At 37.9% G+C, this 17,500-nt stretch overlaps 1 protein-coding gene across 3 annotated transcripts; it reads right to left on the bottom strand.

Annotated features, from left to right (window-relative positions):
* Positions 1-9,422: 9,422 nt before the first annotated feature.
* Positions 9,423-17,391, bottom strand: LOC144969061 (uncharacterized). Of its 3 annotated transcripts, none has more exons than XM_078908066.1 (2): positions 17,283-17,391; positions 9,423-12,553 (listed from the first exon to the last, which is right to left on the bottom strand). In XM_078908066.1, exon 2 carries the CDS (start codon positions 12,443-12,445, stop codon positions 9,560-9,562), a length of 2,886 nt encoding a protein of 961 aa, XP_078764192.1. In that variant the 5' UTR covers positions 12,446-12,553; positions 17,283-17,391; the 3' UTR covers positions 9,423-9,559. The 3 variants fall into 3 exon arrangements, with proteins under 3 accessions (XP_078764192.1, XP_078764190.1, XP_078764191.1); XM_078908064.1 differs by lacking the exon at positions 17,283-17,391 and adding an exon at positions 16,860-17,121; XM_078908065.1 differs by lacking the exon at positions 17,283-17,391 and adding an exon at positions 16,773-16,888.
* Between the last annotated feature and the right edge of the window lie 109 nt (positions 17,392-17,500).

The raw sequence follows: 17,500 nt of genomic DNA on the forward strand, positions 1-17,500 counted from the left end.
GACTTTTTATTTTACCTTCATCTCCCCCCCCCCCCCCCCCCTCTATCCTGCACCAGTGTTTGGGTGAAGGTCTGTTAGAGTTGGCGGGAAGTACTTTGCGATAGACTGACGTCCTATCGAAAGGGTTATCCAAATCAATTGTAGCATGCAATTGTTATTGTCGGTTTAAGGTCATAAAAACCGGGATAAACTCCGGCCACACAGGCCGCATGGCTCTGAAGGACAATTTATTAATTTAGGACCAAGTGGGGATGAAGGATTATTTTAAAAAAAAAAAAAGAAAATGCATTTCCAAGGCCACCATTTCGGGGGGGGGGGGGGGTATCCAAACTGTAAATAAGTCAAACAACATAGTCGAAGTAGATGACCTTTCCTAAATCTGTGGAGCGAAAAGGAATGTGACACGGAGTGTGGTAAGTCAACACATTGCTATTGGGCCGTACTCGGGAAGAAATCAACACATTTAAAAAAGTTTGGCCTGAAGACTCGTCCTTCTAATATCCATCGATTAAAATGACCCTCGTCTTGGCAAAAACTCTGAAAAATGGGATTTCATGCTCTCGTCTTGGCAAAAACTGTGAAAAATGGGATTCCAATGCCCTCATCTTGTCAAAAACGTTCAAAGTTTGAAAGGTTTTGACAAGATGAGGGTCGTTTTAATCGATCAATATTTCAAGGACAGCTTTTCTGGTTAAAAAATCTGTTGTTTTTGCTTTTTTTTTTAATACGGCAGTGCAGTTATGGACTTGTATCGGAGGGACAGAGATTCTGGGAATTTTCTATTCATATCGGGAACTTATTGACCTCAAGGAAAGACCTTGTGGAATCGGCAATATCAACACGAGTGTCGAAGTTTTGTTACTTTTTTTCTTTCGTATTAAATTTTCAAATAACATTTCAATTCATATAAGATTATTAACATGATCTTTTTCCTCATCATCATCATCATCATCATCATCATCATCATCATCATCATTATCATCATCATCATCATCATCATCATCATCATCATCATCTTGATATCACATTAACATTGTCGGCTGTCGCGACTGCTGTTGTTTTTGTTGTTATTGATATTGTTCTTCTTGTTGTTTTTGTTGTTAATCTTCATGATGATTATTAGGGTTGACATAATATTGTTGTACCTATTTTTCTTTCTGATTTGCATACTAGAATAAACTTTTAACATGTTTTCTTATCACCGACACGCTGCTTTCGGTGTTCAATGGGGTATTTGATGAAGTGAACAAGATGCCATAAGGTGGTTTTGAATTTAAAGTGACAAGAAATGTAAAATTTGGGTTTTTGTTTTTTAAAGCAAGTACATTTAATGTCATCAAGGAAACATATAAACCAACCCAAATTTTATAAATTTTCAATCAAATCAAATTTTATCATCTCAACCACTCCTACCCCCCCCCCCCACACACACACAGTACCATTTTTAAGCGATGGGTCACATTTGGCACCATGTCAATTCTGAGCCGCCTATAACAGGACTGGAACCCTAAACCCACAGATCAGAAGTAGTCGAGTGTCGTATCGCAAGATAGACCACAGTGTTGAGTCCATGAAAAAGGCTCCTTAATCACAATTTCTCATCGTATACAGGTGAAATATGAGTACATGGCCGTTAACAGCGTTGTCTCTGTCCGAAAAAAAATTGTAATATCGCCTAACAGGCGTCAAGTGTTTTCCTATATGTTAAATGTTGCTGTTGGCTAGGGACCCCCTGTAAAGTGCTTTGAGCAGGTTTAGTCAATATTGCTCTGTATAAAGGCTCAATATTTTCAAATTTTTAACCACACCGTGTTATAGGTTTTGAGTTAGTTGGGGTACCTTGGTCACTTTACCCGTGTTAAACTCTCTTACTGCTCCAAGTATAACAAATAGGTTAATCTGACCGGTAGGCAGCAGTCGTGTATTTATTGCGGTCATCGGTCCTCCTGTGACCTCCAGACAGTCCCTGGTCATCGGTCTTCACCACTCATAAATTTGTCTACGTTCTTTTATAAGGACGTCCCTTTCAACTTTACCTCGTTTACGACGAGAGGATATTAATATTATTATTATTATTATTATTATGATTATTATTATTAATTTTATTATTATTATTATTATTCATCTATATCATTTATCATCATCATCATCATCATCATCATCATCATCATTATCATCGTAATCGCCTTCGTTATCATAATGAGAGATCAGGAGACGATGATGATATGATGATGATGATGATGATGATGATGAGGATGATGAAAATGATGATGATGATGAAAATGATGATGATGATGATGTTGATGATGATCATGATGATGATGATAATGTTGAGGGAGGAGATGGAAGAAGAGGAGAAGGAGGAAGAGGAGGAGGAGGAGGAGGAGATAAAGAAGGAGGTGGACGAAAAGAGGAAGGCGGGGGAGAGGGAGGGAGAAAACAATGGAATTTTAGTTAATCTCACCTTATCAGTAATATTTTAGTTATTAGCTGAGACATCGATAAATCTCGAGTTACTACTTATCATTATGCTTATTGAGTTACTAATTCTTTGAAACCAAATGCTGACCTTTGTTTTGCATTCATACCAGTGATAATTAAAGTGCGGTTATGTGGTCTAGTGGTATGACACTCGCTTTCGGATCGGAAGGTCCTGGGTTCGAGCCTCGCTCGGCGCATAGTTGAGTCCTTGGAGAAGGCTCTTTACTCACATTCTCTCACCGTACTCAGGTTTAAAATGAGTACCTGGCCGTTAACAGCGTTGTCTCTGTCCCAAAAATTTGTAATATCGCCTGACAGGCGTCATGTCTTGTCCTACATGTTATGTGTTGCTGTTGGCCAGGGACCCCTTGTAAAGCGCTTTGAGCACGTTTAGTGGATATTGCGCTGTATAAAAGCTCAAGTTTATTTTGTTTTGTTTTTTTAAAGCTCAATTACCTTGATTTCTGATTTACTCTGCCTACCTATTTTTTTTTTTTCACATTTCGTCAAGGACTCTAATCTTTTTTAAAATTCCGTTTATTCATCCCCAAGGGGAAGTTTGTCTTTAGGGTCTTCTATTCCAAGGGAAGACTGGAATAACCCAGGTGTCAGCCGCAGTGCAGCGCCGCAAAATGAGCTAGGGCTAGGGGTGACTTGCTCAAGGTCACACAACGAGGAGGGTAGTCGAACTCGGTACCTTTTGGTTACGAAGCAAAGACTGTACCGCCGAGCCACGCCGCCCCCTAATATCACACATATAACTTTCTTTGTCTTTATATATAGCAATCTAAAGAGCTCGAATTTGTCCCTAAAAAATTATCAAACTCAAGTTTGAGACTGATTGACAAGTTGAGGGCAATTTTGATCGATCGATTTTTATTTGAAGTGCAGGTTTTCTGACTATAAATAATGAAGACAGTGCTTTTCGTCCAATACGATTAAAATACAAGAATCTTCAACAGTCGTAACGTCACTTCCTTCCTAATGACGCATGGTAACTTAGTAACACTGGCTCTAAACTATCGGAACAATGGCGGACGCCCGTAAGGATATCCAGAGGGGAAAAAACCCATAAATTTGATCATGTTTTGACTTTGACACATTCTGATCACAAGGCATATGAAAAGTTGTAGCCAGCAAGAAAAATAAAAAGTAATGATTTTCTTTGTTTAGAACCAAGATGGCCGCCGTTGCTGGGAGGCGTGACATAAGACTATTGAATCGTATTAGCATTTTTTTTACAATCATGATATGCGTTTAATTAAAATACTCACAACATCCGCCAGCCGTATATAACTTATCAACACACAAACTTGTCTAACCTTGAACGTTTATAGTTAGAATGAATTTATTTAATGAGAAGTAATCACCAAAATGGCTGTCTAAAAACATTGACAAAGAGCTGAGTGACTTCAATTTAGTTCCCTTCTATATAACGACTGTCAAGTTGCAATCGTTATAACTGGGCGCTGCATCATTGTTTTGTACGTATAGTTAGTTGGATCTGTTCATGCTTGACTGAATAGGTCACTCGTTACCGTCAAGTTGTTTATATGTATAATTACGAGATAGACGTCTATTGTTACACAGCATTATTTAACGCGTAAAGAACTGTCTGTAAATTGAGAATCCCGATTGACTCACTCAATCCTAGAGACTTTTGCTACTTTTCAAAATTGGAATAAATGTATTAAAAATGAGCATGTAGCCTACATAGATAGTTTTATTCAACTACCAATAACATGTAAAAACGAAAAACATTAGCTTTGATTCTACGCTCATAATTTGTCTCATAAAAATGTAATAAATAGGCATGGGGTAAAAGTAACCCGGGTAAACTACGGATATAGTCGGTGCTAGGGTTGAGTTAGTTAATAGGAAGTACATAGATAATATACTTTCTTCATTAGAACTATCTCGGAGTGGAATGGGCTGGATGAACTGGTCATCATGGCACCACACCTAAACGATTTCAAGGCCCGACTGACATGGGCCCGCGCCCAATGAGGACGCCGCTGAAATTCAACCAGATCATTGGTTTCTTCAGCGCCAACCATACAGATACAGATACAGATGGATAATGAGTTAGTGATAAATATAATACAAGCAACAGAATGAGCTGTTCTTCTTAGCCATGAAGTCAATGAAAGAAGAATTTACTCCAGTTTCTATGTGTCAAACGACAGTAACAGATGTTTACTACATTTTGATTTTTTTTAAGTTGTGTATTACAAAGTACTTTCGGTCAAATTTAACAGACCCAGTAACCTAAAAAAATTAAACCTCGAGATTTATATAGTACAGTATCCACTAAACGTACACTAAGCGCTTTACCGTGGGTTCCAAGCCAATAGGAACACTTATCGTGTAGGACGAGACATGACGTCTGTTAGGCGATAGTTCATTTTTTTAAAAAGCAACATAGCTGTTAACGACCGGGTATTCATCTTACCCCTGAGTACGTTGAGCGAATTGAGTAAGGAACCTTTTCTTAGGAAACTCAAAGTGGTACTCGAACCTTGGACCTACCAATCCTAATGCCAGTGTCATATTCACAAGACCACAAAGCCAGATAAGCGAATCTCTGATGAGTAAATCGAGGGGTAAAAAAAAAAATCTTACTGACACAAGCGGTTTCCAAATGGATTGTCAGTCTGTCTGAAAGTCGAAGCTCTATATTTGTGACCAAGAATTGACTCAAAACAACATCATGTCGAAGTGATTATGGTGCTTAACATTGGATTTGTCAACTTAACTTATGAATGTTGAGTTCTAGTTATAAAAAGGTTGGCTATAAACAATAACAAAGAGGCGAGTGGTGTCAACTTTAGGCATTCATTTTTCATGAGAAAAATACTGAATGGGTCATTTTATCGATTTGCTACCACAGATAACTCTTCAACAGTCGTGACGTCACTTCCTTCCTAATGACGCATGGTAACTTAGTAACACTGGCTCTAAATTATCGGAACAATGGCGTACGCCCGTATGAAATAAAATTTCTCCGGCGAGCATAATAGCGTATCCAGAGGGAAAAAAGTACATAAATTTGATCATGTTTTGACTTTTACACATTCTGATCACAAGGCATATGAAAAGTTCTAGCCAGCATGAAGAATAAAAAGTAATGATTTTCTTTGTTTAGAACCAAGATGGTCGCCGTTGCCGGGCGGCGTGACATCTGACTACTGAATCCAATTGAAGGCTTCGACAATAAAGGCAGAAAATTTGATTTTGATGGAATCAGGAGCTTTTCAGATCTTCCGGTATCTGGACGCTTTTTCTATTAACGGACGGAAACCAAGGCAATGCAAACAGTCACATAATATTATCTCATATTCGATAAGTGTATTGAACTTTGAGATCATCTCAGTCCCAACTTCTAAAAGTTACCAAAGTCCTGTGAAAATTTATCATCTTTCAGGAAAAGTCTGAAGATCGAGTTGTTCCGCGAGGCTTATTTTTCATAAAATAGATGTTGCTTTGATTTTGTTTTTTTGTATGCATGCTTATTATGTATCATGTAGTGTCGTTGTTTATAAACATTTTTATTTTTATTATGTAAAGCGCCGTAGAGCACGATTAACGTGGATGTTTAGGCGCTATATAAATTCATTATTTACTATTTTTTACTATATTTACTATTGTAGTGTAAAATCATTTTCAAGCATCTATGGCGACCATACATAACACCCCTTTAGGGCGGTGGGTCATATTGAAGTTATTGTCTTTTTAGGGGGAGGTTACAATATAAACATCATCCTGTAAAATGGAACTCAGTATGTGACTCATTGATTAAAATTCGTTTCATTTTACCCTCGCTTGTCGTGTGGAGGGGGTCGGGGGGGGGGGGGGGGGGGGTTTCACCCATAGCTCGATTAGTAGAGTACTCGCTTCACAATCAAAGAGACCAAGATCAATCCCGGTGCAGTTGAGATTTATTTCTGACACCCCCCCCCTCACCCCACCCAGCAGTGATCGGCTAGCTTGGTCTGTTAGACCTGGCGAAAATTACTTCGCGATAGACTAGCGTCCTATCCAAAGGGTACCAGCAATTGATATTGACCAGGAAAGGTGATGTCCTGTGGAGATCCGAACGTGCAGTCAATGACAACACGATGAGTTGTGGGACAGGAAAAACGCTTGGAATTCCAAAAGCATCAAATTTAATCTTTGCACTCCTCAAACTACGAGGGCATATACTGTGTGACCAGTCAACTCAAAACTGTATTGTGTCGCGGACAAGCTGATATGCCAAACTTATCGATGATATGCGTTTAGGTAAAATACTCACAACATCTCCTCCCCCCCCCCCCCCCCAGTCGGATATAACATACCGTCACACAAAACTATATAACATACCTATATTCCACCTTTCGTAACTGAGTAACTGAAGACAATGGCGTTAATGGCTGTCATTATAACGTCCTTCCTTCAAAGCCATTAGGCCCATATAGCCGGGGTTTAGCCCGGTTTCTATAGCGTGAAACGGACAATAGCAATTGTTTGATATCCTTTGGATAGGACGTTAGTCTATCGCAAAGTACTTTCCGTCGGATCTAATAGACCCAGCCACCCGTTCTCTGCTGGGTAGATAGACAAGGGGGTCAGAAAAAAATCCCGACTGCACCCGGGATCGATCTCGATCCCTTTGCGTGTGAAGCGAGAGCTCTACCAACTGAGCTATCGAAATCCCCATTATAAAATAACGACTGGAAAAAACGGATTGGTGGTTCACAACGAAGGAATTTAAAATCCAATTCTGAAAGTCTCAAATATTCTTCTTTCAACTGCATATTATTATAATCTTATGATAGGTACTGTTGAGGGAAAGCAACTAACGCGAAAGGAAGTTAGAGGAGTATCAAAAATTTTGATACGGACTGATTAGTAGTCCCGGGTTTGACGAGTTTTACCAAGTTGAGGGTTTTTTTAAAGCTCGATCGATAATTGAAGGACACGTTTTCTGGCTAAATGTTTAAATTGGAGTTTTTCCAGAGTACGACAGTTAACCTGGGTGGGGATCCTGACCTCCCATTGCGGGCAGGGAGGTACATACTGTGTCTTCTATCCCCTTATATCTTATCCAACAAGCTTTCTGTCTTTGTCTTGGAATGAGATTACTTGGTTTTTTCCTGGCCCTCGTCGGAGTCCTGGCTGAGAGGGAAACAGTCAAATGCATAGTTATTGTTTTGGGAGATGATATTTTTTTCCTTGTAGATCATCTCTCTGTTATGTATTATTATATTTGTTATTCTTAATGTATAATGTAAGCATTTGAGTTTATTCCTCTTTCTTGGATTTTGTGCTTGTGTCCGGATGAGACATAGGTGATCTCAAACTAAGTACATTGGTGGTATGCTCTTGGAATCTACATCTGATCCCTATTTGTTCCCATTACCCTTTGTCTTCCTTTCTCTTGGGTGCTTTAATTGTAATTCTAGAACTTTTTACTATCCCATGTTCTTTCTTTTTACTGGCGCTGATATAACCTTAATGTGTTGCAAGCGCCGTAAAACCCTTAAAAACTAAAAAAAAACATACGACAGTTAACCCTCTCCTTACCACTCATAGGAAAATCGTCACATTCGTTACGATGTAACCGACAATTTTCTCATTCTGATTTCTCTTGTACATCACAAAATTTAAAGAAATGCTTTGATTACAGCTATACATACTAAACACTGTGTTGTAGAGCTAACTTGGTACTTTTTTGTTTGAGCAAGAAAAGTCTATTTTTGTGCTGGTAAGGAGAGAGTTAACTGGTTAAAGAAACCACCAACTCTTCAATAAAACAGCCATCCCATGGTTAAACAACGGCTATGTCATTGTCAGCGGTTTGCCCTCCTGACCTGCACACCAAATTCTCAAGCCTGAAAGTAAAGGTCATGGGAACCGGTCAATGTACCCGCCGGGTATTGTCCAGATTTTTGTTAAAAGCTGAAAAAGCTAGAACCGTTTAATTGGTAAATCACTTACTTACAAGTTGACTGAAAAGTTTGTAGTATTTAACGAGTTTTGATGTGTATCCAAACAAAATTGATTATTAAATTCTAATCATGCAGAGAGGCAAATTGTGACCCTTCGTCTCAAAACGGTATTATGTCGGGATGGACCAGATGCTAAAAAGTCAAATTATAGTTAAAAACTGGTCAAAAATATGAAACGTTGGTATTTACCACAGTAAAATATGATATTTCTTCTCCTCTATAAAGCATATAAACTCAACTTAAGCATGATATTTCTGGATACAAATTTCATCTTAAGCATCTTAATCATCCCGACTTAATATCGTTTTGAGACGAGGGGTCACAATTATTTTAAGGGAAACCAAAACTGGTCATGCTATACAAAAATATGCCTGCCTCTATTCTATATGAATCAATTATTTTTTCCACAGTGTCATTCAAAAATTGTTTTTGCGTAGATTTGAAAATTGCATGGCTATAAAAGTTTGGCATTTGGAATCTGAAGTCTCATAATGTTCTCTTTTGCGAAGTAAATGTTGGTACTGTAACAGTAACAGATGCTGATGCAAGACAAACGTTTTAAAACTTAAGCTTTTATATAGTGCATTATCCACTAAACGTGTTCAAAGCGCTTTACAATCATGTAACATGTAAAAAATAAAAGACACGGTGGCTGTTAGGCGATATTAAAAAAAAAAATTTCCGACAGAGAAAACGCTGTTGACTTCGAGGTACTAATTTTACACCTGAGTACGGTGAGAGATTGTGAGTAAAGAGCCTTTTCCAAGGACTCAACTAAGCGCCGAGAAAGGCTCTGAGCTCAAGACCTTCCGATCCAAAAGCGAATGCCAAACAACAAGAGCACACAGCCGCACAAAAGGTATATAATACAGTACCAGACAGAGCAGGAAGGAAAATAGAAAAACAAATATAACCCTCCCAACAATAAAAAATAATCCTTTCGATTTCGTCTTTCTATTTTTAGCCAATTGGGCAAATTTATTCATAGAGAAGCATCTGACTCGAGCTCTTCTGTCGTATCACTATCTTCAAGGACCAAACCCTTCCACCTCCTTTCCTCTTATTGTCATCTCCGGATGAACGCCCATTCAGTGACAAAGAGCATCCAAAAGCATTCTCTTCTCTTGAAGACTTAACTCGTGATTTCCTGAGGTATCTGTAAGATACACGATGTTGCTCTCCGGTACGACCTTAAGTAATGAGGAGAGTACTGGATGATTTGGAAGGTGGTTTGACGTAAAGACAAGTACGAGTCTGTCCGGATTGGCGGCATCTACAGAGCGTATGGCCCATTTTATGGCAAGGAACGACCAATGTTCTTGAATATATTGCTCTGTTATCAACAACACAATCCGCCAACTGGAATCTATGGCTGTCACGATACTGTCTGCCATGTCAGAGGCAGGCATGAGATCTCGATGCCTTAGGTAAGTACGTTGATAGCCAATATATGTCTCAATTGTGTTTCTTAAGTGCTTGCAAGCCAGACTGATATCTTTATCAGAGTATCCAATGTAGACGTCATAAATGTAGTCTCTCCGTTGTTTTAGAGGCAAAGTCTTTCCGATAAAATTGATAAAGTAAACTTTTAAACGCGTCTCAAAGTTCATACCAACAAAGATTAGGCAATAGCAAAGCGTCATAAGACTAACTACAATTAAAGAGATAAGAAAAGCAATTTTCCCATTGCATTGTCTCCACAGCCCGCCCAAATCTTTTAATCGTTTTGTTGTTGTCAAAGTGCCATTTTCCAAGGTGCAAGAATAATCCCGTTCATTGTCCAAGTGAATTTCTGTTCTTTCGAGCCAAGAGAGAAAACGTAGATTTGAACAATCACACGAAAACACGTTGCCATCAAGCCAGAGAGAAAATGTTTTCATTTTGCGTCCATGGGTCTCGATCATATCAATAGCATGGCTGTCTAGTCGTAAAATTGAATTTCCTCTTAAATCTAAGAGACACAATTCAGGATTATGGATTAAATCAAAAGGTATCGTCTTCAATCGATTTTGGGCCAAACCCAAGGCAATTAGTTTACTGTTCGTTGAAAATGTATAAGAAGGTATGAGATGAAAGCCATTTCCAGACAGGTCAAGAGAAGTTAACTTCCTAACTGAACTGAAAACTTCTGGACCCTCTTTCAAAAACCATTCGCTATCTCCTATGTTCATTTGGGACATATTCAATTTTTTTAAGTTTGGAAAACTTTCAAAAATCCGAGCTAAAACTATGGATCCGTCATTCTTTGAAATGTCTAGAATTTGCACGTTTTCAATTCCTTTAAAATTTCCAGTAAATGTTCTGAGACCACTATCGGAAACGTGCAATTCCCTTAAATTTTCTCCTCCTATTATTAAATAATCCATATCCACTGTGCCTTCATTATTCGATAACCTATTTGTACTGAAGTATGTCAAGTTTCTTGGTAAATATACTTTAGTATATGGCCTAGGCATAGTTGTCTCCTTACTAGAATATGTTGTGTGCAATTCATCCTTGGCAAATTTCAGCTTATCAACATAATCGTTTTTATTCAATTCATGTTTTGTAACTGCTGAATGAATAGCGTACTTCTTTATTTTAAATTGTGTTAAAGCTGAGTACCGTGCGCTTAATACCGAACGCATCCTTTCGAGGTCAATACTTTTCTTCAATGAATACTGGGCATTTGTTGACTGTAACGAGCACGGCTTATTTTCTTTCTGATTTGTCATCGGAGTAGAGAGATATGATCCTATACTCGGCAAACATTGTAGGTAATCAGGACTGTCACCATAATATCCATGACGATTCAAGAAAGAAAATTTTCTATCAGTGAACCGAAATGATTGAAGGTTACGAAACTTCTTAATTGCTATTAACTCGAGTGAATTTCCGATCAGAGGGTTTCTTGAGATGTCAAGCGACAGAATACACTGAGACCATGGACCTGTGGTCAAAGCACCTTGTTCCACGTATAATAATCCGTTTGCTGTGAGCGCCACGTGTTTTATGCACATCTCTGAAACATGTCGTGTCATTTGCCTAGTCAAAATATTACATATCTTGCTCCTTAAATTGTCTTCATCATCGACGCTGTCCACGTTCAATGAAAAAAGAGATCGGTTTGATAAAGGCGCTAAACTCTCTAATGTGTTTGCAATGCCTTGGTTTCCACCGTGAATAGAAAAAGAGTCTAGATACCGGAAGAACTGAAAAGCTCCCGATTCTATCAAAATCAAATTTTCTGCATTTATTGTCAAAGCCTTCAATTCCATGGTAGCAAATCCATAAAATGACCCATTCAGTATTTTTCTCATTCCGCCAGTTATTGTTAATGATGATAAATTTGGTGTGTTTTTGAAAATATTATTAAAGTCCAAATCACAGTAAAATGTGTCAATACTAAATATCTGTAGATTTATCAGTCCTTTTAGAAGATCAGAACTATAACTACCTGAACAGCCAATTTTGTCATTGTGATTAAAACCGAGTCTTAACTCGATCAGATCATGAAGATTGTGAAATACCCCAGTTGGAAATCTTTCACTTCTATTGTATAAAGGTAAAAAATTCGACTCCAGATCAAGGGAGACAAGTTTAGTGTTTTGGTGAAAAGCTTGAATGTCAATGGAATGGATGTCATTTTCCGCTAAGCTAAGGCGTCTCAACTGTGTTAAATTAGTGAAGGAATCCTGGGTCAAGCTGTGTATGTTGTTTTCCTGGAGCAATAACGTTGTTGTGTTCGGGGGAAGACTAGGCGATGGAGGGGATTTGAGTCCTTGACCTCTGCAGTCTGCAAGAACACCTCCGTATAGACTATCGTCACTGTAGCTGCATGGAGCTTTCACGGGACTCGTGGCTGGTGAAAGGTTTAACTCTTGGATGCTTTTCGTGTTAATGGCATTTATTCTTTGGGAGATAAAAATTACCAAAACCACCACTACGAGATAAATCCGGATCATAAATCCTTTGTAGTGATACATATTTAACATAATTCTAACTGATTTAATAAAATATTGACTGTAGCTCTTCACATTAGTGTCTCAAAAAAGACGATCCGTTGGTAGTTTGTAGTTGATAAATTCCTCTGATGATATGATCTGTGGTAGAAAGAGAGACAAAATAACGTTTGTCAAAGTATGGAGAATACTGTGGATAAGCGAATGTCTAGGAGACCGATAAAAACTATCTAAAATGAAAGAATAAATATGCAACATTTAATAGCGCATTTCATAGAATCCACCATGCTCAATGCGCTTCAAAACGCCTCGCCGGTTTGCCCCAAAGCCATAATAATATGGGAAAGGAACAAAGGTGAATATAACAACTTCAAAAAATAACAAAATATCCAGCACGGAACGTTTCGGTCTCAACCTTGGTGTCGTCCCAATCCAAGTCCAAGATAAGACCATAAATCCCAAGGAAAGAGAGTGACGTAATGCATATAAAGAGCTGCATCATGGGTGCCAGCAGGAAGAAGTGCTGAAACCTGAAACTAAAATCTCGACACTTTGCCAAACCTGAAAATGTTCCTACTGAAAATGCGGCCCAAATTTTAGTCTTATTTCATCACCGTTTTTATACCATTATTAAATGATTACACAGCAAACATATTAACACAATGAGGAAATTAATTTGATTTTAAAACCAACTTATAATACATAGTGAAATACTCACAGTGCAGTTGTCTCTCTCTAGGGGAGCCAAAGAACAGATAGAGAGACAGAGAGTACCAGAGGTACTCCCTCAACATTTTTTTTTTCGAAGTTTTACCGATGCTATTAGGTTATTTTACTCAAAAAACACTGAAACCGGAGGTATTTGACTTCGAGATATCGCGAAACCGGAATTCCGGCATGAACCGGAAAACTGGCACCCATGAGCTGCATCCATGGACACAACGCACGAACCAAAGTTTTGAAGTTATTGCCATCAATTCATTCGTTGACCGCGCTTTATTACTATTACTATTAGGAATGCAATAACGATTGTTTTAAAACCTCAAAATTTAAAATGAGCGGAGCATCACTTCTCACTCTCACCTGAAGCAAACCTTGTAAATTTTAACTCTCTCCTTTTCTTTTGTTGCACCTATTCCAAAAATAATTCTGTCTTCAGAAGATGGAACTTCGGTGACCCCTTCTTCCTGGGGAGTGGAAATTCTAATGAGGTGTGAAATACCAGGAAAAGCCGTAAAAATTGGAAATTTGCCATCCCTGTACTATTTATATACGAGCCACAGTACAGTTCAGCCATCGACATCATTGTATTTATTTTTGTCCGCTAAAATGACTTGATTAACTCCCTCATTCCTAGAGATTTTTGCTACTTTTCAAAATTAGAAAAATGTATTTTAAAATGAGCATGTACATAGATAGTTTTATTCAACTACTATTAACATGTAAAAACTAAAAACATTAGCTTTGATACTAAGCCTATTAATAAAATGTGTCTTAGTAAAATGTAATAAATAGGCATGGGGTAAAAGTAACCCGGGTAAACTACGGATATAGTCGTTGTTAGGGTTGACCGAGTTAAAAGCCGGAAAAAAAAAAAGAAATCTACAATTTGTGGGTATGACTTTTTTAACCACCACAAAAAGTTAAATCATCTTAACATGGTGGTGCTTCGGTGTCTCAGCACTACTGAGTCTCTGTCTCGTCTTGTCACAAAAGCCAATGTATTGCGGCTATGTGGTCTAGTGGTATGACTCGCTTTCAGATCGGAAGGTCCTGGATTCGAGCCTCGCTCGGCACATAGTTGAGTCCTTGGAGAAGGCTCTTTACTCAATTCTCTTACCGTACTCAGGTGTAAAATGAGCACCTGGCCGTCAACAGCGTTGTCTCTGTCCGAAAAAATTGTAATATCGCCTAACAGGCGTCATGTTCCGTCCTAAATGTTAAGTGTTGCTGTTGGTCAGGGACCCATTGTAAGGCGCTTTGAGCACGTTTAGTGGATAATGCGCTATATAAAAGCCCAATTTATTTTCTTATTATTTTAATTTATTGTGGTCTTGTCAGAGGGGTGACAGCGATCGAGACCGTCCAAAATAAATAATTCTGGTCCCAGCGTTGCGTCTTTTGGAAAGGCACCTTACACACATTACCCCACTAGATTCCGAAGAGAATGGGTTTATTTTTGTGTAATATACCGGACTGACCCAGTTGGTCATAAATGAACTTTGACCCTCTCCTTACCAACAATAGGAAAATCGTCACAGTTGTTACAATTGTCTACCTTAACACTTAGAACCGGAAGTCATAGGTTTTTAACGTTAACTCAGTCAACCCTAACACCGACTATATAGGTAGTTTACCCGGGTTACTTTTACCCCATGCCTATTCATTACATTTTTATGAGACAAATTATAGGTGCAGTATTTAAGCTAATGTTTTTCATTTTTACATGTAAATGGTAGTTGAATAAAAGTATCTATGTTCATGCTCATTTTCAATACATTTTTTTCCAATTTAGAAAAGTAGCGAAAAGCTCTAGGATTGAGTGAGTCAACTTGGCTTACTTGTGACGAATAGAGCGAGACAAAATGTCGGATTGTATGGGTTGGCGCATTCCAACAGTGTCGTTTTTACTATTACATCAGGTGAGCTCTCTCTCTCTCTCTCTCTCTCTCTCTCTCTATTATTAATATATATATATATATATATATATATATATATATATATATATATATATATATGGTAGTGGCGTTGTTACGATGAATATTCATCGTAACAACGCCACTACTACATTATCTCATTCATCTGTAGTGTTTCATTCATCCTGTTTTGTTGATAAAGGGGAAACCCGAAACGTTCATTTGATCTGTTTTTGTAATAAAATTGAAGCTTACATTCAATTTCATATTATTTATTTCTTCGAGCTTCGAGCAGCAAAATTTACATTACGCATCATAAATTATAATAAATTAGCATTAGGTCTTGTGTCTCATGAATTGTATATAAAATGTATTAGAATCATATTATTTTGAAAGAGTTGAATAAGGTATAGACCAAAAAAAATAACAATAAATATGAAGTAATGGATGGACTTGGAAGAAATGGATAAAATTCTTCATCTGATATTTAGTCATTAAAAGTTAAAGGTTCTGGTTTCGAGGCGCACAGTTGAGTCCTTGGAAAAGGCTCTTTACTCACATTCACATTCTCTCACGGTACTCAGGTGCAAAATAATTTTTTTTAAATAAATAGATAAAATGTCCTTTATTCATCCCATGAGGGAAATTTGTCTTTAGAGTTATTCCAAGGGAAGAATGGAATAACACAGGTGTCAGTGTCAGTGTCAGCCATGGTACAGCGCCGCAAACTGAACTAAGGCGAGGTGACTTGCTCAAGGGCACACAACGCAGAGGGCAATCGAACTCCGCACCTTTCGGGTAGCTGAGCCTTGAGCCACGCTAAAATGAGAACCTGGCCGTTAACGACGCTGTCTCTGACAGAAAAAATATGTAATATTAATATCACTTGACAGGCGTCATGTCTCGTTCTACATCTTAAGTGTTGCTGTTGACCAGGCACCCTCTGTAAAGCGCTTTGAGCACGTTTAGTGGATATATATATATATACACACACACACACAAAAAAGCCCCCCAAAAAGCTCAAGTTAACTTATAATAATTGGGTGCGTACTACATCATCAATCGGTCAGAAATTCATTTTTCAAAATAACCTGTAATTTTTTACGGAACAAAGAGAAAGGAGATGTTACAAAGAGAGTGAATTATGTTTTGTTTTTAAGAGTTTTACTGCGCTCGCAACACATTTAGGTCATATCAGCGCCAGTAAAAAGGAAGAAAATTAGATAGTAAAAATATTCTAGACGTACAATTAAAAGAACTTGAGGAAAAAGTAAGACAAAGGGGAATGGTACAAATAGGGAACAGATGCAGATTCCAAGTGCACACTATCAGTGTACTTAGTTTGAGATAACCTAAAAGTCTCACCCAGACACCAGCACAAGATCCCACTAAGACTAAGAGGAATACACTCAAATGTTTACAAATCATGTGTTTAAATTTTAAAAAACAGTACATAACAGAGAGATGATCTACAAGGAAAAAAAAGTATCATCTCCCAAAACTATAACTATACATTCGACTGCTTCCCTCCCAGCCAAGGACTCCAGCCAGGGTCAGGACAAAACTAAATAATCTCAGAAAGCAATCGAAAAACAGATACTGGGGGATATAAGACACAACAAGTACCTCCCTGCCCACAATGGGAGGTCGGAAACCCCACAAAGTAGAGTGAAAGCTCTTAAAAACATGAATGAAAACAATGTGAGCACAATGCACCTACTCACCAAGTTTATAGACAAGTTTCTATGTGACAACAGAAGTATACACATTTCTATTCTGTTTAACGAGAAAACATATTCACAGTCACTCACCATAACAGTTCAGCGGTAACTTGCTCTCTGCTTATGCAGATAAACCAGTTATCATCTTCACTGGTTACATTAACCCTTGATTCTAAAAATACAGTGCTAGCTAACAACCTCATGCAAATTGTTGGTTTGTTTGTTGTTTTTTAGGGTTTTTTTTAATGAAACAATTAGATACATCCGCGTGGTTTGAAATCGGAACAGTAATTGTGTAGTTAGTTCGTTGTTGCAATTGGGATTTTCCAAGGGGTTGACCAGCTTGTTGTATGAATTATTATGAATTATAACATGACACGAATGTCAAGTGGGATAAAACAACCTTGACTGTTGTGTTATTCTAATCTAATTGTTCTAACACTAACAAGCCAGATTGTTGTAGTTAGGATCTCGTTGAGATAGAGAGAAAGAAAAAAAAAATCAACAACTTACAAACACAATCTTCAATTACATCAACAATGATTAACAAGTTCATAATTTGTAATCTGTTATCAGTCTTTGTCGTAAATTAATGTGTAGCTCTTCAACAAGACTGTTATCTGTTTTACCGGAAATTTAACAGGAAGGAAAATGATAATATCATCGTAAAGCCCCGTACGCAAAATATAAACAAATAATTTGTTTTTTTAAGCTCCCCCCCCCCCCCCAAA

Source organism: Berghia stephanieae, chromosome 3 (genome assembly GCF_034508935.2).
Source record: "Berghia stephanieae isolate SIO BIC M18660-M18661 chromosome 3, UCSD_Bste_1.3, whole genome shotgun sequence".
NCBI classification, from domain to species: Eukaryota; Metazoa; Mollusca; class Gastropoda; order Nudibranchia; family Aeolidiidae; genus Berghia; species Berghia stephanieae.

Excerpts from the sequence above, each read along its gene's own strand:
- LOC144969061 (XM_078908066.1), bottom strand. The coding sequence starts at position 12,445 with ATGTTAAATATGTATCACTACAAAGGATTTATGATCCGGATTTATCTC.